At 42.7% G+C, this 22,738-nt stretch overlaps 1 protein-coding gene across 12 annotated transcripts in view; it reads right to left on the reverse strand.

Moving 5' to 3' along the window:
- The window catches only part of svilb (supervillin b), a 45,748-nt gene that overhangs the window by 2,512 nt on the left and 20,498 nt on the right, over positions 1 to 22,738 (reverse strand). For 8 of the 12 annotated variants that reach the window (XM_080503660.1, XM_080503659.1, XM_080503658.1 and 5 more), the window contains 27 exons: positions 22,137 to 22,428; positions 20,629 to 20,694; positions 19,006 to 19,693; positions 16,745 to 17,240; positions 14,351 to 14,483; positions 13,502 to 13,558; positions 11,807 to 11,884; positions 11,207 to 11,354; positions 10,924 to 11,019; positions 10,573 to 10,653; positions 10,313 to 10,490; positions 10,042 to 10,214; positions 9,659 to 9,814; positions 8,389 to 8,525; positions 7,908 to 8,055; positions 7,672 to 7,817; positions 6,579 to 6,754; positions 6,002 to 6,149; positions 5,473 to 5,752; positions 4,467 to 4,618; positions 4,236 to 4,341; positions 3,425 to 3,632; positions 3,205 to 3,338; positions 2,938 to 3,093; positions 2,315 to 2,458; positions 1,985 to 2,106; positions 1,167 to 1,322 (listed from right to left, as the gene is read on the reverse strand). In XM_080503660.1, the coding sequence (XP_080359786.1) occupies positions 1,167 to 1,322; positions 1,985 to 2,106; positions 2,315 to 2,458; positions 2,938 to 3,093; positions 3,205 to 3,338; positions 3,425 to 3,632; positions 4,236 to 4,341; positions 4,467 to 4,618; positions 5,473 to 5,752; positions 6,002 to 6,149; positions 6,579 to 6,754; positions 7,672 to 7,817; positions 7,908 to 8,055; positions 8,389 to 8,525; positions 9,659 to 9,814; positions 10,042 to 10,214; positions 10,313 to 10,490; positions 10,573 to 10,653; positions 10,924 to 11,019; positions 11,207 to 11,354; positions 11,807 to 11,884; positions 13,502 to 13,558; positions 14,351 to 14,483; positions 16,745 to 17,240; positions 19,006 to 19,693; positions 20,629 to 20,694; positions 22,137 to 22,428 (4,855 nt within the window). Of the gene's footprint in view, positions 1 to 331; positions 354 to 1,166; positions 1,323 to 1,984; positions 2,107 to 2,314; positions 2,459 to 2,937; positions 3,094 to 3,204; positions 3,339 to 3,424; positions 3,633 to 4,235; positions 4,342 to 4,466; positions 4,619 to 5,472; positions 5,753 to 6,001; positions 6,150 to 6,578; positions 6,755 to 7,671; positions 7,818 to 7,907; positions 8,056 to 8,388; positions 8,526 to 9,658; positions 9,815 to 10,041; positions 10,215 to 10,312; positions 10,491 to 10,572; positions 10,654 to 10,923; positions 11,020 to 11,206; positions 11,355 to 11,806; positions 11,885 to 13,501; positions 13,559 to 14,350; positions 14,484 to 16,744; positions 17,241 to 19,005; positions 19,694 to 20,628; positions 20,695 to 22,136; positions 22,429 to 22,738 lie in introns of all 12 variants that reach the window. The other 4 variants (XM_080503655.1, XM_080503652.1, XM_080503656.1 and 1 more) reach the window with 3 other exon arrangements.

The raw sequence follows: 22,738 nt of genomic DNA on the forward strand, positions 1-22,738 counted from the left end.
CGTGCTTCTCTTTTAAAAACAGTTGGTAATCCACTGAAAACAATTTCCTCAAAAAAATTAGATAAACAAATAAAATTAAAATGCGTCATTTTTGTTCTAGAGCTCTTACTCTGAGTGTTTCTTTGTTCAACTGCTGAATTGTTTATTCTGGATTTTCAGAACATTTCAGATGTTTTTGTGCGGCCAAGCACAACCTCTTTCTCTTCAACCAGCACCACGCTCGAGAGGCAGGAGAGATTTCTTAGATCCAAATAAAGAACAAAGACAGTGTTACGTGTGCACGAGGGAGAGAGAGAGAGAGCGGATGAATCACGCAAGCAACTCTTCTTACCTGAATCCAGCTACAACTTGGTCTGTGAAATGAGAGTTAGATGGAGTTAGACGTATTACATGCCTGAGGAGGCCGGCTGACGATATGCGTCTTCCAAAGTCAAAGAAATCGGTATTTTGATGAAAACTCGATCATCTCGACTCACTTTTTGTGTGTTTCATGTAAATGGACGCACTTTACATGATTTGTTACATTCAGCAAACTGTGTTATGCAGTTTTTTGTTTCACGGCTGTTTAGAAGAAGAAAAATCAGTTTTCTGTCTGCATATATGTTCAATCTCAGGTGACGGCAGGGTCCAACTACAAGCATTCATATTCACACAAATAAGCTGTTTAAAGACCTCAAATGTATGTTTTTGAACTGTGGGAGGACAAAAAAAAGAGGCAAACCCATGTGCGCATTGGAAGAACATGCAAACTCCACAAACATAGGCCTCCGAGCCTGAACTCAAAGCGAGATCGTGTCGCTGTGAGGCGACAGTGAGAACCACTCCACCACCATGCACTTCTTTATCATTGAATGACCCCCCCCCCCCCCCCCCCTTTCCCTTGTTGCATTGATTTTATTGCAGGTTTTACAATTTGTCTTTAACTTAGTTCAGTTAAAGTAGTTTGTTTATTCATTTTTTTTACATTTCATGAATATTTAGAGTGCAACGAAATTTGACACAAGCAAAATTGGAAGTAAAATTATGAAACACCAGCGATTTTGAGCTATGAGAAGACTGATTTTTTCAAAAATACTCCCCGTAAATTTGACTCTTCATTCACTTTTTTCCTGCGTCAATAAAAACCAGATAAGGAAAATTTGAAATACTCGGGCTCCGCCGCTCACCTCAAAGTCCGTGTCAGACAGGTAGATCTCCAGACGCAGCGGGTCGACGCCCTCCGGAAGCGGCCGGGCCGTCAGCTGATCCAGAGGGAAAGTGTTCTGACAGAGCCGCGCCAACACGTCCTCCACCAGGATGATCTGGTTACACACCTCCGCCTCCTGTGGCCACAACACGGAAACAGATGTGTGTTTTTAACAGTCTGCTGGTGGAGGAATTTGTTTTTCTGGGTAATAACTGAACTTTTGATGATGACATTTCATTGTCTTATCAGTTTACTGCAGAGGTCTGCAACCTGTGGCTCTGGAGCCACATGAGTAAATGCCTCCCTGGGCCTTACATTTTCATTTTATTGACACATACAAAGTCATTTTCAAAAGGACTTAAAAAGAAAAAGGCATAACTAAAATGGCTAAAATGGAGAAAAATAACTAAAAGCAAAAGAAAGGTGTAAAAAAACAAAACCCCAAAAAACAACCCTAAATTCACAAGGATTTCTAAAGGGAAAAAAACATGGGGAAAAAAGCACAAAACTGCTTTTAAAAAAAAAAGAGCCAAAATGGTTAAAACAGATAAAATGTCAAAAATAATCTCTAAAACTGCTGAAAAAGAAGGTTGAAACATCTAAAATCTGGTACAAAAACATCCAAAATTGTAATCAAAACTTCATAAATACCACATAAGACAGAGTTTATGCTAATATATCAAAACTATAAACATTAAGAAGTGTTTTATTGATTGTAAAAGTTGAACGTGTTTTGTGGTGCCAGTAAAAATTGGATTTGGTTCGAAAGTGACAAATGTGCGTGTGATTGCAGCTGACCCTCTCTGTGATCTCGGCCACGTCCTCTCGGTGCTCCCAGCTGGGGAACATGTTGGTGAAGGTGAGCGGCTCCAGGCCAGCGTGGATCAGGTACGACTTCTGGGGCTTCTTATCGTTTTTCTCTGCGGTTGAGGATAAATCAGTACAGGAACTCTGACCTCATATCAAGACATGTTATCATTACTATACAACACATTTTCAGGCCTGATTTTTAGCCAAGGTGCAAGACTTGACTTCATGGAATTTCCCTCATCCACTAATAAAAATCAGCACTACACTTTGAAAAAAAGCGATTGGACGGAGCCGCCTGTTCTTGTCGCTCCTCCTCACCTTTGCAGTACTGGAGTACCGTCTCCATCGCGCACTTCCTGTCGGCATCCCAGCGGATTCGAGCCGAGCCGGTGCTCTCACTGTCCTGAGGCCACCAGCCCTGCCAAAGGTAGACCTCGTGGAAGTTGTCCACCAGGAACAGAGCTGTGGCAATGAGAGTGTGACATTTGACATGTAACCTGCAGAAATCAATATGCTCTGCATGCTTAGATACATAGACGTTCAAATTCAATATTTCCAATTGTTTATTGAGTCGCTCTTTGCCGTGTTGATACACAAGTTGGTTTGCAGTACTAAAGCTTTCTTCTCATTCTGCAACAAAGTTTTTTTTTTTTTTTTCTTTTCTTTTCTGCTGGCTGCTGCTCCACTGAGGACTGATTAGACTAAATGGTCCAGACATCAAACAGCTTTATCTCCTAGATATTTTGTAAAATACTCCCAGTGAAGTCATTATAAGAACTATTTTAAACTAGTACTTTGATATTATCGCGCATAATGATAGATAAATCTTGTGTTACTGTTTCATGCTGTGATTAAAAACGCTACAAAAATGGGAATTTAAAAAGTGGGTAAAATAGCAGTAGGGAAAAGAGTCGCAGAGTTTGTGAGTCCCACGGCCTTACCGGGCTGCGCTGCATTGTACAGGTCCTCCTGCAGGAACGGCAGCGAGCTGACCAGGTCTGGAGCTCTGGACGGATGGAAGAACTCATTCGCCACAAAATCCCCGGACGTGCTGCTCAGCTGGAAGAGCCGCGGGGTGAAGTTGAACTTTCCCGGGTCTGAAGACAGCAGGCAGGATGTTTCACTCAAAGACGTCTGAAGACTGAATTCCTCCTCTTCCCGTGATTCCGAGTTGGGGAAACGTTGAGGGGAATTAAAGTGTAAAATACCTTGCAGCATGCAGTCGTAGGCCTTCCTGTCTTTCCTGCCCAGAGCCTCCCAGAAGCCCGGAGGCTCCATCCCCTCATCGCACTCATGGATGGTCACTTTGCTGCTGCTGTGGAGGCCTGCTTCCAGAGGACACCTGAAGGCAGCGCCATTGACATCAAATCAGACACATGCACACGAGCCCATTTGTTAATATCTATTTCTTCTCGTCTGGAAACTGACTGTTCTTTGATCTTGAGCGCGGCCGTGTTTCCCACGCCGCGCGTGTGCAGCTGCGTCTTGCAGCCGTGCCACAGGTAGATGACGGCCTTGTTGATGTTGAGCAGGATCATGGAGGCTCTGGAGCGGAGGCTGCTGCAGTGACTGGCCACCTCCAGGAGGTGGCCCTCCGCCGGCACCTCGCCCCGCACGCAGTACAGACGCCATTCATCTGGATGGAGGAGCATCGTCAGAGGCGTGTCTCAAAAATGACATCAATACATTTTGTGTCCTCTTCACATAACTGAACTGGAAAAAAAAGGGGGATATTGTGTTTCGGATCTACGAAGAGAATTGGGCAAATATGTCAAACTTTATTTCTTCTAAACTTCACAGACTGGGATTATCAACCAGTGAAAAATGCTGGAAATGTCAGATAGAAACAGGAACATTCGTATTTCAAGTTTATCAAACCATTCTGGGGAGAAAAAAAAAATTGTTGGAAATGATTGGGAATTAGGTTCATTTGAAAAGTCATGCTTCATCAAGACTATGTCTCCGATGGGATCAAACAGAACTGCCTCATATATAAAAGTGTGATTTTACTGTCATAAAGGTGGGAACGGTCGTGGCTACGAGGACGAACCTTGGATTATGGAAAGCATGTATAGATATAGATTTCATGTGTAGAACTAATGACACGGAGAACATTTGGGGATTTTAGCGGGACATCCAATTGTATTTGAATCTTAAGATAATAATAACAATGTGAAAAAAATTTAATAACCCCCCCCATATTTGAATGTCTCTAAACATTGCATTGTGTATTATTTACTCTGAGTGTTCTCCTCCTCCTCCTCTCGTTTGCCAGCGTGGACGATCATCCCTCCGTTAAAGCACTGCAAGAAACACGGAGGCTCCTTCCCTTGTTGCACTTGGAGCTGGAACACACAGGAGACGACGGGATATTTCTGTAATTGAGTCTGGCCGCAAGCGTATCGAAACAGGAGGATCATCGATACAAGAGTGCTGCGATTACGCTGTTTAAAAAAAATAAAATAAATACCTGCGCTCCTCGTTCCTCGTCCAGCTCCACCGTCATCAGAGCCGACGTCCCCTTCTCGCTGACCGTGGAGTGTCGACCCTGCCAGAAGAAGTAGCAGCATTTCTCCTTCCCCGGCCCGCTGCTCCTCGCCTCCGGGTTCAGCCTGCGACCAACTGAAACACACACATTATGTTTCTATTAGTTGTAACTTTAAAGTTAAATAATGTGCAATAAGACTGAGGTAAATAAGCGTTTCTGCAATTTAAATTTGTGTAAAATAAAATTCTTTGTTATTAAATTTGAAAAACCTGAGTAAATCACTTGATTCAGCGCCACATGATTATCAAGTATCAGTAAAAACAAACCATGTAAACACATTGAATTTTTGTTTTTTATTGAGGCTAAAATTAGCAAAGCTCATTCCGATGGAATTTCAGATTAAATGTTTTTAAATATTGTCTCTCATTTCACTTTCTTGTCTCTGCATGAATTTTGTTTTTGCAGTTAATATTTCAATTCAGTTACTTACTACCAAAATTAAGTTAACCATCGACACTGATCGTGTCATTGTGACGGGGACAAAGTCATCATGCATTTCAATAAATGTAGCTTTTGTTGCCTTTGAGTTTGACACATGCGCCTTATGTGTGAAATGGATCAATTTCCTTCAGGATTATCGTACAAAAACTGGACAAAAACATCTGAAAATTGGAACCTGCAGTGCAATACCAAGCAACACATCCAGCGGACACCGGCCTGAAATTATGGCTTTATATTGTACAATGCACGTTTCAGTTTTTTAATTTCTTTTTTAAACTCTCGTTACATTCTTTTCATTGCCTATGTTCTCGATTTTCACATTTCTATCCTATTGTGAGTGATATATTTAGTCTATTTTCTCTATTTTTCATTGCGACATATATCCACACCATAGGAGGGCGTGCCAGAATAAATTTCTGCCGACCTTAGCCGAGAGTAACGAGTGAATGAGAAAACATAAACAACACGAGCATTCATAAAGACGAACCTGAAGTGCTGACCATGTACTTCCACTTCACCACGTAAGCGTCGCCCTCGTGGAACTGGCCGATGCTCTGGCGCGGCAGGCGGCTGTAATCGAACTCCAGAATGTGCCACACGTCCACGGACGCCGTGGTGATCTCCTGCGTCCTCATGTGGTCTTCAGTCTCCACCGGGCCATGGCCGCGGCCGATGCTCACGCCCTCCAGTATGGTAGCGATGGAGGACTGGAGGACGGGTAGCATCAGGGTGGCGTCGTACGGGTGGCACTCTCGTCCTGGAGCCTCCTGGGGTGAACGATCGCAGATGGAGTTTATGGAGTTTATGGGTTATGGAGATCTTCTGCACCATCATTGCAAAGACTTCTACTCTGTAATCCTAATTTTTGGTCCCAGTGTGTAACGGTTGGTGGCAACATTAACTGATACAACAGATAAGCAGATGGTCGCATAAAAAAAGACATAAGAAGCTCCTTTAGTGACTGTGACCTGTGGATTAAAGTAACTATCCTTCTGGAGCCAGTTGTGGATTCGTACCTTCTGTTCACGTACAGGCTCCACCACTTCTTTCGGTGTTGGTGACTTTGCTTCAGTCCAATCCACGAATTTCTCCTTGAACAGGATGGTCTCATTGTGCTCTGTCAGTCTGCCAAACACGGCCCAGTCAGGACGGCCCAGGCCCTTCCTGGAGGGGAGACACAGGAAAACAGCAGATTTCAAGGTTAGGATCGGTCATATAAATGTCGAGATGGTTGTTGACACTGATCAGTTTAACCTCTTTATCGCAGACAAATACAGAGGAGAATGCAGTTTATTCTCAATGATTACTGTTTACATCTGGGGTATGAAACATACGTGATCCTGCATTTTTAAATATCTCATAATAATCCTTCTTTAATGTTTTGTTTTTTTTGTTTTGTTTTAATAGCTGTCCTGGGTGAGGATTTTATTGTGGAGCTTTTATTGTTGTTGGTTCAGCATTTCTTCTGGCAGCAACGAAGTGACACAAATTAAGAGCATTGAATACAATACAACCGATGGTGAAGAAAACACGTCTTGCATTACAAAGACCGTACAAGTGAATACAAAACCAAACGTGCGTCTTCCCACCCACCTGGGTATGAGTGTGTTGCAGCCCCCCGGGTCCAGAGGGTTGATGTCGCAGCAGGTGTAGTCGAAGGTCCCGTTCCACAGGTGCTTGGCGAGCTGAAAGGCCACTTTCCTCTGGGCCAGCGTCACCTCTTTACCGTGCCACACGTAGACCTCGCTGCCAAAGTCGAACACCAGTACCTGCAGCAGACAACGGAAACACTCCATCTGCAAATGACCCAACGCGATATGATCTTGTGAAACCACCAAACTGGACCTGGATTGGAAATCCTCACATCTGTCTCATAGAAAACACTGAGGTTTCCGATCGGTATGACAGATAGAAGAAGTCACACCATTTAAATTCAGTAGCTGCACGGAGTTTTCCACGACTTCGCTTCGGTGTCCTGAACACATTTGGTTTTTGAGCACAGATGGACGTAGGAGGTGCGTTATGACACCTGCTGTTGCTAAGCAACAAATTAAATCCAGCTGGAATCACACTGAAAGTCTGAGGACAAGCTCAAATGTTGTTGTTTTTTTACTCTGATCTTGGTGTTTTGAATTATAGTCAGCTATCACAAGATCTTGTAAGCATTCCGTACTGGATGTATAAAGCATTCTGCAGCTTCTAACGTGATAAGTCGTTACACATTTCTTTGTTGCTCCAGGCTTAAATTACTTTGCAAATACTATGAATGCAATTTTTAAAAAAAAGAAAAGTTACTGCATTGCAAGCTGTTATGAAATTAGTCTATAATAATCATACAAATGCAAATTCATCTGAAACTGAACAGAGCCAGAAATGAATAGGGTTGGGATGACTTGTGTATAACAAAGTTCTAAACTAAGCAGTGAAACTTGAAAATTGACTTTATTTAACAACTGTATAATTGCTTACGCAAGAGAACATGGTATTAACACATTTGTTTGTGGCACTACTTGACATCATAGAGTCAGAAGGCATAAATTATAAATCGGTCCCACAATGGAAATAAGCACATCAGCCTCTCTGTAAAACAAACATGGAAGCCAAAACCATGCATGTCTGAATAGTTATTAGACAGTTATTAGGTGCAATGCGTAACCATGGACCATCACCATCATGGTCCACTCACCTCCTTAGATGTGAGCAGAGAGCAGCGGGGGACCTTCCCCCACTCATCATCATCAGGCACCAGTTTATCGTCCAGCAGTCTGAAGATGCAGTTGGTTTCCACAATGGCGTTCTCAAACTGCTCGTCTTCCTCTGGTGGACCCGCCGCTGCAGCGCACCAAGACATAAATGCGCCATCGTCAGCACGCATCTGTTACCGAGTCCATCCCACACTACGTTTTGTAGCTGATATCTTACATTGGTAAGGCATCTGTCCTCCCAGGACCGTCCAGAACTGCTGAACATCCGCAGCTGGTGTGTTTCCTCCTTCCTCGATGGTCTTCACCTGGCTCGCCCTGCAGCCCATGTCCTTCTTTGTCTGGAGGTAAGTAGCCAAATCCATTGCCTAAAGACAAAAAAAACAACCTCTGTCAAACAACAATAGATTCCAGAACTTGAACAGATGTTACTGAACTTTGTTTCTCTGCATTACACATAATACAATAACGAAACAGACAAAAAAACAAGGAGGTGGAGTGATAAAGCAAATGTTTATCAGGAGATGTCTAGACAGATCTCCTCAGGGGAAAACAGAAGAGGCTGAAAGCATGTGTCTGATCAGGAGAACAGATGGGGACGAGCCAGAAAATGGAAATGAGAGGCCGAGTCATCAATGAATCATGTTTGTTCAACTGACAGCATTGCAACAGTTGCGTTTACCAAATCGAATATTACTCACTTTGGCCCTCTCGATCACGTTCGCGAACTCCCCGATCCAAACGAAGCAGTGGTCCGGAGTGACCAATAGGAAACAGTCGCCGCTGTTCAGAGACGACGCTCTGGGCTCCACCAGCCGGGTCTGAACGTGACGGCGACCTGCACACGTTCAAGTCACGTCTATTATTCCGTCAAACCATCCACATTCTGGCATTTATGAAATCACAGTAACGTTGATTTATTATAAACACAGTTTGGCCGTCAAGGTCATTTAAAATAAACCCACTCAATAATTTTTCTTTCTTAAAAGTACTTGACTGATGCTGATGCGTCAACTGCGAGAATAGCAAAATTATTGTGAAACTGGACTAAAAACTAGAAAATGAAACACTATTTTGTTTATTATTTATTATTGCACTATTTTATTTTATTTTATTTTATTTTATGAATAAGGAAATAATGTTGGATCTATTTTGTTCAAAACTACAAGATATTTTTGTTGCGTTTTTGTTGTTTTTTTTCTGCTCTGGTTTTGGTTGTGAATGACATTATTTGTCATTTTTATGTGTATTAGATATTTATGGGTTGACTAGCGATCTATGAGTGTCATGTAAAAGATGCATAACTTTCTAGACCCCAGGAAGAATAGATAATGTGGATCTTAAAACAATAAACAATAAACTACTGCTGGTTGTTTGTTATAGGATGTGAATCAAGACATTCCCACTCTAATGCTGAAAGCGACTGGACTCAATAATATGTTTCATAAGTAAAAGATACTGTTATTATCAGATATATTTGTGCTGGTTTGGAGATTCATGCAGTCATATTGTGGTTACACAGCCTGCAAAGGTTTTGTCAGAATTTGTCACATTAACATTACTTTTTCTTTTTTGTATTGTAATTTAATTCTCAATAACAATCACAAGGAAGTAGAATGGTGGGAAAAGTTAATAACAAGCTTAGTGAATAGCAGAAACAAATCTTCAGGCTCTGAATGAAAGCAACAATATTGACGGTTTAAAACATGATATCTGGTTTGTTTATGCAACGCTGAGCTTGAAGTGTAAAAACAGCCATTTGTTGTTCTCTGGACATTCACGGGTCAAACTCACTCAGAGCTCAGAGCAGACATTTTTTATAATCTCCAACTGGTTGCCTGGCAACTGCTCCTTGTCAGGAAAAGACCCCCAAATATAGAACTGCTCCTCTACGATAAACACTTGGTTTGATGAAGGCACTATTGCGGTCTGTTCCGAGCCACTGTGACTGGCGTGAGTGTCACACTTCACCTTTGATTTGCATCAGCATGAGGTTCTTATAGGGCACGGCGCTGTTGTTCGACGCCTGCTCCGACACGTTGACGCTGCGCAGGCTCACGCTGCTGAAGTTTTCTTTACTTGCCAGACCTGCCAGAGCGGCCTCGGAGTACTCCGACGTTTTGTTCGCTGGAGGGGAAAAAACAAACACTATTAAAGCGGGAGAGCAACAGGGGGGGGCATTAAAATATCTTAAACGCTTCATTAAAATCTAAATTCTCATTGTCAACGCTGCTATAAAAGTGGGTCACAGGGGGCAGTGCGCTACTTTGTAGGTTTTTACAGAACAAAGAAAGCGACTGAAGTGGATTTGAGTTGTAGGTCGGGTGAAGTCATGTTGCCTTCGCCTTACGTACTCTTCTCTGCCTTCATCCTCTTGCTCTCAAGCTGTGCCACGTTGAGCCTCTGCTCCGTGTACTCGTGTCGTATGTCCTCCCGGGCCGCCAGCATCTTCAGAGGGTTTCTGGACGCTTGCACGTTCCTGGACGGACGAACCGACCGCTTGTGCTGCACCATGGCAGAGGCCAACCTGGACAGGAAGTAAGACAGAATGCAAGAAATCAGAATGAAGAGACTGTTGGGTTTCGTACACTGAGGTGTCGGGAGGCTGTTTGCGTTTGTACTTACTTGGGACCTTGAGAGCCGAAGATGGCGTCGAAGTCGTCGTTTATCTCGATCCTGGTGGGAATGCGTGGAAATTCGGCCACGCGCCTGTAGAACTTGGAGAAGATCTCGTCATCCAGCTTCATCACCTCCTTCACCGCTTTCTCCGTCACTGTGATGGTGGTCTCCTGCAAACCTGCCACTGGAAGAGATATTGTACAAGATGAAGGAGAGGAAGATGTAGGGTTGAGCGATGGAGCTTTAGGCGGGGTGAGTGTACACACCTTTGCTGTTCAGACGACCCAAGAAAGTCTCCAACTTATCCAGTTTCTTATCCGATTCCATTTCTGGTTTGGCCTCAATTTCTGCAGAAGAAAAAATGTATACATTTAAAAAATAATTGGGATCCAAAAGCATGCATCCATGCTTATTTAAATCACTATATATATGTATTATTTGGCCGAATTACCGTTTGCTGAATTCAATGCATCATAAATGCTGTTTATCTACATCTCAATCTGCAAAACTGTTCTAAATACCTCTACACATTGACTGAAACATGGATAAAGCGGACACACAAAACCTCACAAGCCGATTCTGTAGCTGTGGCTACAGCGATGACAAATCCGTCTCACCCTCTTGTGGTTTGTTGACAGCCGGCGTGCTGCTCTTGAGTTTGGTGGAAACTGGTGACAGGATGGGACTGATAACCGAGGAGGAGGCTGCCAGGCCTATGGACACAAGTTCAGGTGACAAATTATCCAACGCTGCTGAGGGATACATTGCTGTCTGCTCCATTTTATTTTTACAGTTTAGAATAGCTGGCTTTACTTCCTACAAAATATATCTATAAATCTAAATATAATGTTGCCTGGCAGACTATTTCACATGATAATACATGCCAGTGCCAATACCAACCTTTCTTGACCATGCGTGCAGCCACGGTGTATTGGGTGGAGTCATTGGCGGCTCCTTTGCCTTTTGTCTTCCACGCATCTTCCCGGGTTGAAATCATCTGTTTTCTCTCCTCGATGGTCATTTGGGCTTCGATCTCCTCCCCCGTCTTCTGGACAGACACGGGGGAGAAAAAAAAAAAAAAACATGAAACAAAACAGGAAATCATGAAAGACGACAATTGTGTGAAGAACGAGTTTCACATGCAAAGCAATGAACTCTGCACAATGAGGCCAACTGTCAACTTCAAGCTATTTCATTTATATCAGACTCATTTTAATCAAATCAGAACATGCAGAGCCAACGACGGCACTCTCAGAGTCTCATACTGCATTGATATGACTTGACGTCACTGCGTCGCTCCCTCAGAAGCAATTATCCATGTAGTAACAGCATCAAACCAAGCTGATATAAAAAGATAAGATGCATCCAAGCATGTTAAGTGCACACTTTGCTCCACAGTGGAAGTATTCAGGTTGACATCGGCCCGTCACACGGGGTGGAAAGAAAGCTAAGACTCCAGTGCATGCCGCCCATCCGAGCGTGCTGGGTGCCCGTCCTTACCTGACCGTGATGCTCAATGTACTGACACTTTTGGCCGAGGGGGATGGGAGGAGAATAGGTGGAGGAGAAGACAGGTTCCTGAGGATGCAGAGTGGGGATGGACAAATGGAGGAAATGGATGGAAAAGTGGGGAATGGAGAGAAAAACGGAAGACATGCGGATGAAGGGAAGCATGGGATGGATGCAAGAAGAGAAACCCAAGACCAGAAAACTGAGGGTGTGATCTGAGTGTTGTTGAAGATATTCCTACAGCGTGTTTCAAGACTCTAAAATCACTTTATAGATTAGTTCATGCAGCATAAAAACACAGCTCTTGCAAAACAGCTTAAAACGGACAAAAACCACACATATTTCACCATGTGTAGATCTAAAATGAATTCTTTGCATGGGCTTTAAAAAAACAAAAAGAAAAGCACTGCTCACTGAGTCGTTTATTTTTGGTGAACAATTAATATGACTTGCTAGATTTTTGGGGTTTAAACTATAGATACTGATACTTTCTGTAGTTTTATGTGTACAGTGAATCATTTGCACTAACTGAGACATGCTTTGCAAAGTTTGTTTATGCTATTATAAGAAGTACAAGAACAATTTTGAAAATGTAAATTATTTAACTTTGTCATTCAATAACTCTTTGTTAGTTGAGTATAAAACATGACCACCTGTCCAATAAAGAATGAAATTTCATTGTAAACGCTCTACAGAACACAATTCTTTGCCTAAATATTTTTTATGAAGATGCATGCAGGAGGTATATACCAATTATTCATATCTGAGTTAAAATTGCTTGTTTAATGGTAACTTAAATGAAAAATATATGGTTATTGGAACTGTTTGTACAGTTAGATTGAGAGTGTCAAACTCATAAAATAAAGAGATAATTAACTTAACATTTTAGTTTGTCTTCGTTGTGGTGCTGAGTATAGGTTTAAAAAAGTCTGTTTTTGCAAAACCAAACAAAAATGCTACAATTTCAACATAATGGCCATTTTAGTGATATTTTATAGCGCATTATGTAGTGAAATGTTGAAAAAAAAACTATAAGCAGTGCATTAGGAAGAACACGTTCATGGCAGCACCAGTGACACCTCAGCTTGGGTCTTAAATGCCATGTTCACTACTATGAAGAACTATGAAAAATATATAAAAAGTCGATGGTTTCTTTGGAATTTTCATAATTTGCGTGGTTGTTTCCTTGATTGGAGCCTCTTGCGGACCAGTTTTGGTCCACGAGCCTTATGTTTGACATCTCTTCTTTGGACTCTAAATCAAATATGTGCATGCAAATTGTCTTTTTTTAAAGTTAATTTAGCCACAGCTAGCAACATACCAAAATAACTGAGGAGTTATTATCTAACCATAAAGATGTAATAATGTATTTTTTTACCCTTAAACAGCCGAAACTCTCAACCTTTTACTAACTTCTGTCATACAAAAAGTCAACCATTTTGACATTGAACTTAAATAACTTGAAATCCCTGATGAGTTTAAATAACATAGCATTTACCAGGAAAAAACAACAAAAATGTATGTTTTTGTAAATCGCCCCAACCACAATCCCAGTGCGACACACATTCAAACGCGTTCAGAAGAAGCAAAAAAAAAAACCCAAAAAACCCCATCCTCATATGAGACTGATTGGACAGCGCAGATCCCACACACAAAGCCGATTGGTTGGCTGCAAATGTGTCTTACCCACAGCTGCTCAGACACAGACACAGCGGAGCAGTCTTGAACGACCACCCCTTCCTCCTGAGGGGTTAAACACAGGGGAAGTACTTGGTCAGAGTGAGAGGGAGAGGGGAGCGACCATTGTTCCTAATGGGTTCGGGGGGTTGGGGGGGGGTGAGTACTGCCTGAAGGATTACCATCCAGGCCTAAACAGGCAGTTTCACCCCCACAGAATACTAATGCGAGCCGGATGAGCTGCAGGAAACAAGTGTTTTCAAAGTGTCCAAAAATACAGAAATTGGAGATTTCTCTGTGCTTATGAATTTTTGTCAATATCTCCAAGATGCATATAATTAACAGATGATCTCGCAAGGCGGTGATGATATTGCAGACAAGGAGACTTAGAAGCGGCAGAGATAATTCTGTATTTACAGTGAAGGTGGCCTCAACACTGCACTGATATGGACCGATGGGCCCAAAACAACAGATGGACAAAAGGGAATGAAGTGAAAGGAGCTTTTAACTGGAAGGGTCGAGGAACTGGAGCTGGCATGGTAACTGCTGAGGAGGGGGGTTTAAAATGTGACGCTGTTGTGTTTCACAGTACATCTAGATTATACAAGAGTCGAGCATTTGTGACAAAATTATGAACTAACCTTTAAAACTCAAGCACCCAGAAAAGCTCAAAATGGATCTACCATCTATTGTTTTGTCCATTATTCATAACGCTCGTGACTCACCAGCAGCTCTGCAGAGGTTTCAGAAAATCTGAGTTTCACAGAGTGCGTATGTACAACACAAACTTGCAGGACTGTCAGATTTAATAAATCCAGATGACACCACAGGGTTTGTCATATTAGTGTAAAGACGGACCTTCCTCTGGCAGGTCGGCTCCGGCTCCCATTCCTGAGGCGGCTGCTGGGTGGAGGCCACTTTAACCACCTCCTGTTTCTTGTTGATCCTGTTCCTCCAATCCTCCTCGCCGCTCTTCTTCAGCAGTGCCACTCTGATATGAGATGAGGAAAAAAAAACAACAACATGCAATTGAAGTCTGAGTTTTGAGGTGTAACATCTCATTTCCTAAATACAAAGGATAAAGCAATCGCATAGGCACAAATATTGACTGAGTGATTCTGCAGATATACTGTTCAGCATTCTGACAAGAAACCACAAATATACAATCAATAGAGTAATAACTGACACATCAGTCATGATCGAAAACTGAAATATTATAGCTAGACACAGCAACAGGATGTTTTCAAGGGTTTCAAGGGTGTCAAACTAATTTTAGCTCGGGGGCCACAAACTGCCTAGTTTCATCTAAAGTGGGCCGGATCGATAAAATAGTGCCGTAATAACCTTTAAATTTAACTTTGAAACTTTTTCTTTGTTGTGGCACAAAGAATCAAAGGAGGTTGGGGCCGGATGGGAGCCTCAAAGCACTTTACACAGTCAATCACATTCACTCGAAGGCATTGTGGGTGTCGGTTCAGTGTCTTGCTCAGGGACACTTTGGCATGTGGACAGGAGGAAATGGGAATGAAACTTCCATCCTTCCAATTTGGAGAAAACCGCTCAACCAACCGAGTCATGCCAACCTGGACAAATTTTTTCACCATCGCTCTAGTTCTAATGACCAGAAACTGTTTCCTCAGACTCTTTATTTATGAGAATATAGTAAATTGATTAAATCACCTCAAACTGCCCCTCAACAACACAGATGTTGGGTGGATACATTCGATTGGCCCTTTATTTCTTCTATAATGTCCAGTGTGACATTGACAGGACATTGTCTTCGTCACTTCAGGTTTATAATGAATCTGTTTGCGTGTTTTCTATCCAATGTAACAAAAGTAAATGGATACAGATAAATAGCTATTATGCAAAGGGTTTAAATGAATTTATGAATGATACGTACATGAAATCAATAGCTTGTGCTGTTTCAAGGTCAGATTATTGAATTTATAGGCATCGCCAATATTTTTACAAAGGTCGTAGGGAAGAAAAAAAACAACAGAAATCCTTCAAGGGTAAAAAAGTAGGTCAGGGTTTTCAGCTTCACGATCTGAACGTGACTGTTAAAACTGGTCTCCAAAGCGCTGATCACACAGAGCGCTGAGGGGGTAAAGTAAAGTATGTCAGCATCTCACAGCTTCTTGAATGTGGACGGGGCCTGAAATTAGGGCATCAATAGGAATCTGCTGATCCTCAGAGGACGTCAGGGGTCCCCACAGCTCTGTTTGTTACCGCCATGATGTTAAAAATGGATCTCTGTCACGTGCACTTCGAAGTGAAGGACGGGCAGCAACTGAGGAGCTTTTCTGTCAGAGAAGGATTTTTTTTTAATAGAGATATCGACGTGGGAGTCTTACTTAATGTGTTTGTTTTAAAGCACTGAGGATCCAAGATGTGTGAATGAAATCGAAGTGAATGTGGACCAAAAGAGTAATTTTTGTTTAGTTATTATACTAGATTTGATCAGGATCGTACGGTGGCAGAAATGTTTATTTCAATGTATTTGAACTCATGTAGAATCAGAAAAAATTAAATAGTCACACGGGTGTAATCATACTTTTGGAATAGTGTCTCTTCTAACACGTCGGAATCCTGTCCAAATACTGTGAGAATTGTGGATTTAGGAATACCTTCATGAATATAGTATACGGGTGATACATTTAGTAGGAGTTTATTTTAATTGATCAATGTTCAATATAATTTACTAGCTTTGAAAAGGCTATTTATATAAAGGGTTTATTGTTGTTTTTACCACATACTCTATTCTTAGTTTTCTTCTGTGCTTTACCTCAACAATTTTTTTGCTAAATTCAAATGTATCCATTTTTTTGCTATGATATATTGAATAATGATCATGTTTTGAGCTGATTGTCTAGAGCAGGGGTGTCAAACACATTCAGGATCCACATTACAGCTCAATTTCATCTCTAGTGGGCCGCACTGGTAAAATAGAGCCATAATAGCGTTCAAAATTAAACTTTAAAGTTTCTCTTTGTTGTGACGCAGAGTATACGTCATGAAAATGGTTGATATTTTCAGAAAAGCGAACAATTATTACCCAAAATGAGTGCAATCTCAACTTAAAGCAGATTTGAATGAAACCTTCTGGTGCAAAATATAGAGAAAGGCCAATGAACTTGTCCTCGATGTTGCATTTAATACCTTTAAACCTTTAATGATGAGCTGTAACCTTTAATACGACAACACCATTAACTCTTCACATGCTCTCTGAGTGGTTGAACGACCACTCACCTCTCTTTAATGGACATCTGTTTGGCGGACATGCTGTCAGACAGTTGGTCTCCGGACCCAGACTCCGTCGGGGAAAGCAGATCTCCAGAGTGGACACTGTGTCTGCTGAAGTCTTCGATGTGGTCCAGGGGCAGGGACTGGGACTTCACCAGCGCCTGGGGGAAGCACTGAGGCTTGGGCGGTGGCTGCGGAGGCACCGGGGCCTTGGGCTGGAGCTGGGGGGCCGTCTGTGGGTACGGCTTGGGGAGAGGCTGGATGAATCCCTGAGGCTTGGCTTGGGTTTGTGGGGAGTGGGTGAAAGGTTTGGGGTACGTTGGTGGGGGCTGGGAGTATGAAGGCGGCTTGGGCTGGGTTGGAGGAGGCTGCTGTGTGAAGGTTTTAGGAAGAGTCTGAGGAGGCTGGATGACAGGCGGCTGGTTACTGGGGACGTGGGAAACAGTACGCGATGATACTTTAGCTATGAGCGGCTTCAGTGGTGCAGGATGATCCGGCAAGTCTGGAAAGAAAAGTTTTAGTCAAGTCAAACCAAAAACTGTTATCAAAACCTTCAGATGTTAAAAACCCCCCCAAAAAAGGCCTCTGCGATGCTGATAAGTTCAAGGTTAAATGTGGACTATTTAAAGTTATTTAAAGGTTTAAACTTTTTACAGTCAAAAAAGTAAAATATTAACACCATGAAGTTATCACAAAATCTGTCAAATAAACAAAATGTCACAATTTCCATGATTTATCACTTAAAGCTGTATATAAATTAGACTTGTCACTCTCTAGACCTCAGTAAGACATTATGAAATCATATTAACAACTGCTCTGATGTTAACTAAACTTGACTACAAGTTGTGAAATGTGATCCCTTGCCTGATAAAGGGTTGAAGTAATGTCATTCTTAAGGCTGAAACAACTTCTATTTTCAGTGGTTTTACTTAAACGTATGGCTGCACTCCAGTTGTAAATCGTGTAACTATTATTACAGTTACAGATGGCAGAAGAAATAACAAAAATCTCTCAATCCAAAAATGATTAATACACACTTCTGCAGCTTTTGATATTACGTAGACTTTTTGTTTTTAAATATATAACATCATCAGATATTTATCCATGACTGTGAACTTAGACAGTCAAGTACACACGCCCATATGAGATTACTATAAATCCTCTTGTGTAGTCAGTAGACGCTCAAGCTAATGCATGCACGTGGACATATGCAAAAGATTAAGTTAAATAAAAAGCCTGCTGAGTATCGGACATACATGTAATAAATACATTTTCTATTCAGTTTCTATGCCTAATACCAAGCTAAGAAGAAAACAGTGGATTTCAAGAGGATGACATCTTCATTTTAGTCTTTTTTAGGAGTATTTACAAAAGAATTCTTATTATTATGAGTCCTTCCAGCCTCGTGGTAATAATGGACTTTACTTTACTGAAGATTTACCCACGCAGAACTAAATAAAACTGCAGCCTGCAGACAAGGCACCCATTGTGTCCCTCTTGTCCTCTACCTGCTTCATTTAAGTGCCAGACAATTGTTCTGCTCTCTTTCAATGAGAGCTTTCATCTGTGTGTGCTCTGTTAGTGTGCACGCATGGGAAAAGACCACCCCTAGACACACTGTGCATTAACACATAGAAACGGGTCAAACCCATTTTACTGTAGGATGTGAACAAGCAACCAACCCACAGGCGCAATGTGGTGCACAAGGACCACAGCCCCTTTTATAGGCGGTGGCAGTGCACACACACACACACACACACACACACACACACACACACACACACACACACACACACACACACACACACACACACACACACACACACACACACACACACACACACACACACACACACACAGAAAAAAAACAACATCGGTGTCTGTGGGCTGACAAACAACATGTTGGGAAAGGGTTTCCTGTTTCTAGACAAAGAGAGCCATGAGGTAAGTTCATGGAAAAATATGCTAATTAGATGCATCCTCAGACGCCTCTCTCTCTCTGTCTCTCTCTGACTCTCTCTCTCTCTCTCTGTCAGCCAAATCAAACACCCCCAGCTGGGACAAGTGTGTGTGCAGCCGGCAAAAGCAACCATGCGTGGGAGCACGCTGCATAAGACAATGAGGATAATGAGAGTGGCTCCTTCTCCAGACATTGCTTTTCCTTTTTGCCACTTCCTTCCTCTTCTTTCTCTTTCAGTCTACCCAATTTCCATAAACCTGGCGGTGTTACACCCGCTTGTATCATTCTGTCTCCTTGTGTCTCCTACCTGAGATGCCTGCCTGGCTCCGGCCACCGGTCCTCTCCTCCTTCTGTGTGGAGGCACCGTGAGATGCTGCAGCCTCCCTCAGGTACTCCCCTCTTCCTCTGGCCCCTGCCTCCTGGAAGTCTGCGTCTGCGGCTCTCCAGCCGGGCTCCGGCTCGCCCCTCCACAGAGAGGGCTGGGCGGGGTGCTGATTTTGGGGATGCTGCCGCCGGTCCTGTCTGTCCCTGTCGGGGGAGTGCGGCTTACCCTTGCTGCTGTCGTCTCTGGCTCCTCCCCGCTGCCTCCCCCTCACGTCCTCCTCCTCCTGCCGCCCTCGCCTGCTCTCCTCCGCTGCCTCAGCCGGCTGCCTGGGAGCAGGAGGGGCTCCGGCTCTGTCTCTGCTCTCGGGGAGGAGCTGGGAGGAGTCCAGCTCGGGCTCAGGGTGGCCCGGGTCCCCGCTCTGGGTCAGGGAGAAATACCTCAGCGCCCTCTCCTGGACGATGCCCGTGTTACTGGGAGGCTGTTGCGAGGCAGGGATGTATGGGAGGGCGGTAGACATTCCTGGATGGAGACCATCATCAGCACCACTGCCGCCGCCGCCGCTACCTGGACCGGGTAGTGAGGTGACTGAAGCCTGGGAGGTGACGGCTGCCACAGATCGAACCAGAGAGGCTGAAAGAGGCTCCAGTTTGATCTCTCCTCCATGTTTCAGCTGCAAAAATCAGAGGGACTGTGTCAGAAAGTTCTATCTTGATAGATGGATGGATGGGTGGATGGAAGGATAACAAAGCAAAGCGCCCACCAAAACACCACATCAGTTCATTGCAATAATGTCAATAATATCTGAGGGTGACGCTTTAAAATGACTGGAGTGTATAAAGACTCTTACCTTCTTTGGCTACTTGATCGAATTATCACACATCATCAATAGTAATATATTCCAAACTGACATACAACACTACTTTTTATGGATTTTAAACAATGATTTCCTAAATATCTGACTTGTTGCATGTTAAACTGAACTGAATAGGGAACTATTTAAATTGCCTGTTAACATACAATAAATCCAGGAGAAAATACAGTATTGTTAATTTTACAGCCATGCATAATGGACCCATCTTTCTGAGTAGTGTCCAAAGATTTTAATGTTAATGTTGTTATTGCAGAAGCCACATATAAAATACTTGAAAATCCACACCGGGCCGCTGTAAATCCATTTTGGTTGCAATTCCAGGATTGGTCTTGACCCTCACTGTCAATATCGAAGCCGAGACCATTAAGATTCTCATTCCCCAGATACATGTTTTTTTTGTTTTTTGGGGGGGGGTTGAGTGTATTCAGGTCAGGAAGAGGCCTGAATAAACTTCTCTTGCATCCAACTATTCCATCCATGCTTGTAATGCAGCAATCAAGCATGTCAGAGAAGCAGCTACCGATGATAATCAGCCACATGGAACAAGCAAGGCAGCTTAAAATGTTTTGTTGCGTATGCATCACATAGAATTTGTCCAACACTAAAGCATGACAGGACTCTTTTTTATGACATTTGACAAGCTTTGCAAATAAACATCACAAACACTGCGTATTCAGTCGTGGGATGGCTGGATGCAACCTCTCACAAGCTCCATATTGCAGGCTGGGTCTTACATGTTCTCCCTGATTGGCCTCTAAGTCACCATTACACACCGCTGACGGTATGGACAGCTCAGCATCCTGTGTGGACACCAGTTATTGACTATGACACACTGCTGAGAACATGATGAACATCATTAAAACGTGGTGAAACATCTGAATCCATCGGTGCCCCGACGACATCTGAACCTCACTCTTTGCTTCTTTAAGGAATCATCAATACAGAAAATGGAAGCATGTGACACATCAATAAATGTTTTTCCTGATAGGAGACGTTATACTCTGCCTGGTTCCCAGCCTACCAAATAAGAGTTGTTTGTCTGTGACATCTTGGGGCAACAAAGCCAAACTGGAGATAAACTCTTTGACCTCTTCTGTGTAAGTTTCTTTGAGCTGCACAGAGATCTGTGTCATCCACCCACAAAGCAGAGAGGGACACTGGTACACTATAAAAACACTGAGTGTCGCAAGTGACCTGGAACTGAAGTGTCTGTAGCTGAAGGGCTGTTTAGCATGGTTATACAATAAAGTACTGTAGTCAATTTAAAATAATCAATGACACTGGTTTACTCGAGATTGTGAAGATCAGTGATGTGTCTACTTCCATACCTGTATCTGCAGTGTGTTTGAAGGTGCTGATTGTCATTTGAAATATGCAAGTTTTTATCATGCATGGCTTTGAGGTGAATAGTAGTTTGCTATTTTTCATGGCAGCATCGCCGATATGTCAGCTCGGTGTCTCAGAGTTGTCTTGTTTCCATTTTCTTTGAAATCATCACTATTTCCTCAATGGTTTGAAGCCTCTTGCAGGCCAATTTTGGCCAATGGGCAACCCCTGCTCTAGTCTACCATTTTTTGAGGGGGGATTAAGCATAGATGGAATAACAAAAAATACGATTCAAACCAGCACAAAAGGTGGCATTACTTATATTGCAAAGTATAGTGCAAACTTCCTCAGGTATTTCTGTAGCTGGCTCCCCACACTATTTACATAGGCACTAATGTATATTATAAATTACTTTCTCTTTTGTAACCCCTTCTAAGATATTCCACTCTTTCTGAATCTCTACTGTTGCAGTTCTTAGCCCCACAGCTTCGACTTTGTGATGGAGCAACCTCCTTTTTTTTTTGCCAAATTAAGATTTACTTGCTTGCAATTCTCCTGTACATTTGATAAATTCCTCCAGCAACACGTCATCCATCACATTTAACTTTGTGCTCGTGGGCTATGCGCTCTATTCAATGAAATGAACACAGAAATGAAACCAGGTAGTTTTCATATAAACAGGCTTGAATAAATGCGAAACCCTCTTTTGAAAGCTCCTGTTTGGCGTGATGTCAATCATGTTGTTAATCTAAAATTGCTCTCATAATTCAATACGCAAGCTATTTCCATGTGTGTGCAAATTAGAATATTTTATATAAAATCTCCAAAAGTCAAACTCTAATAGTTTATATTGCAGTGATTATTATTATTGAACGGTGTACTTTGTGCAAAATATAGATATATTGACACCATTTACCTGTTCCACTTCGCCCTGTGTGATGGGCTGTGTTTGAAAGCGGGCGTTGGCTCTGCGCTGGCGGGTGTCACCCCGACTGCCCTCCCCTGGTTTCCCAGTGGGCTGCGCCAGACGGTTGAACAGTGCCATCTTCTCTGACAAACTGAGCGTGGACAGGTCCGGCTCATTCAGGAAAGCCTCCTGGATGTCGAACTCTGCCCCGGCGCTGGAAACTTGGCCTGGTTTCTGGTGGTCCGGACCAGCCTGTTCCTGCTCGGGGCCCACTGAGCCCAGCTGAGAGGACGCCTGAATGCTGAGAATGGTGAGAGGAGGATGTCAGGGTGATGATATGAAATAAGAAAGAGTGCTTTCAGACTTTTCCATTGCAGAAAATCCTAATATAATGCCATTTCTTATGTGACAAAGAACAGCATACACGCAAAATACCTTAAAGATTAAAAACTGTGACAACTGTGGAAGATTACGGGTACAGCAACAAGAGACATAAGTAGATCAGCACACATATGCCAGATAATCATATAATGCACTTGGAAGTTTGAAGGGTTTACAGCAATCTCTCAGCAGTGTGTTGAGTTAAACCAGGGCCGGTAAACAAACCGCGC

This window comes from Blennius ocellaris (genome assembly GCF_963422515.1).
Source record: "Blennius ocellaris genome assembly, chromosome: 10".
NCBI classification, from domain to species: domain Eukaryota; kingdom Metazoa; phylum Chordata; class Actinopteri; order Blenniiformes; family Blenniidae; genus Blennius; species Blennius ocellaris.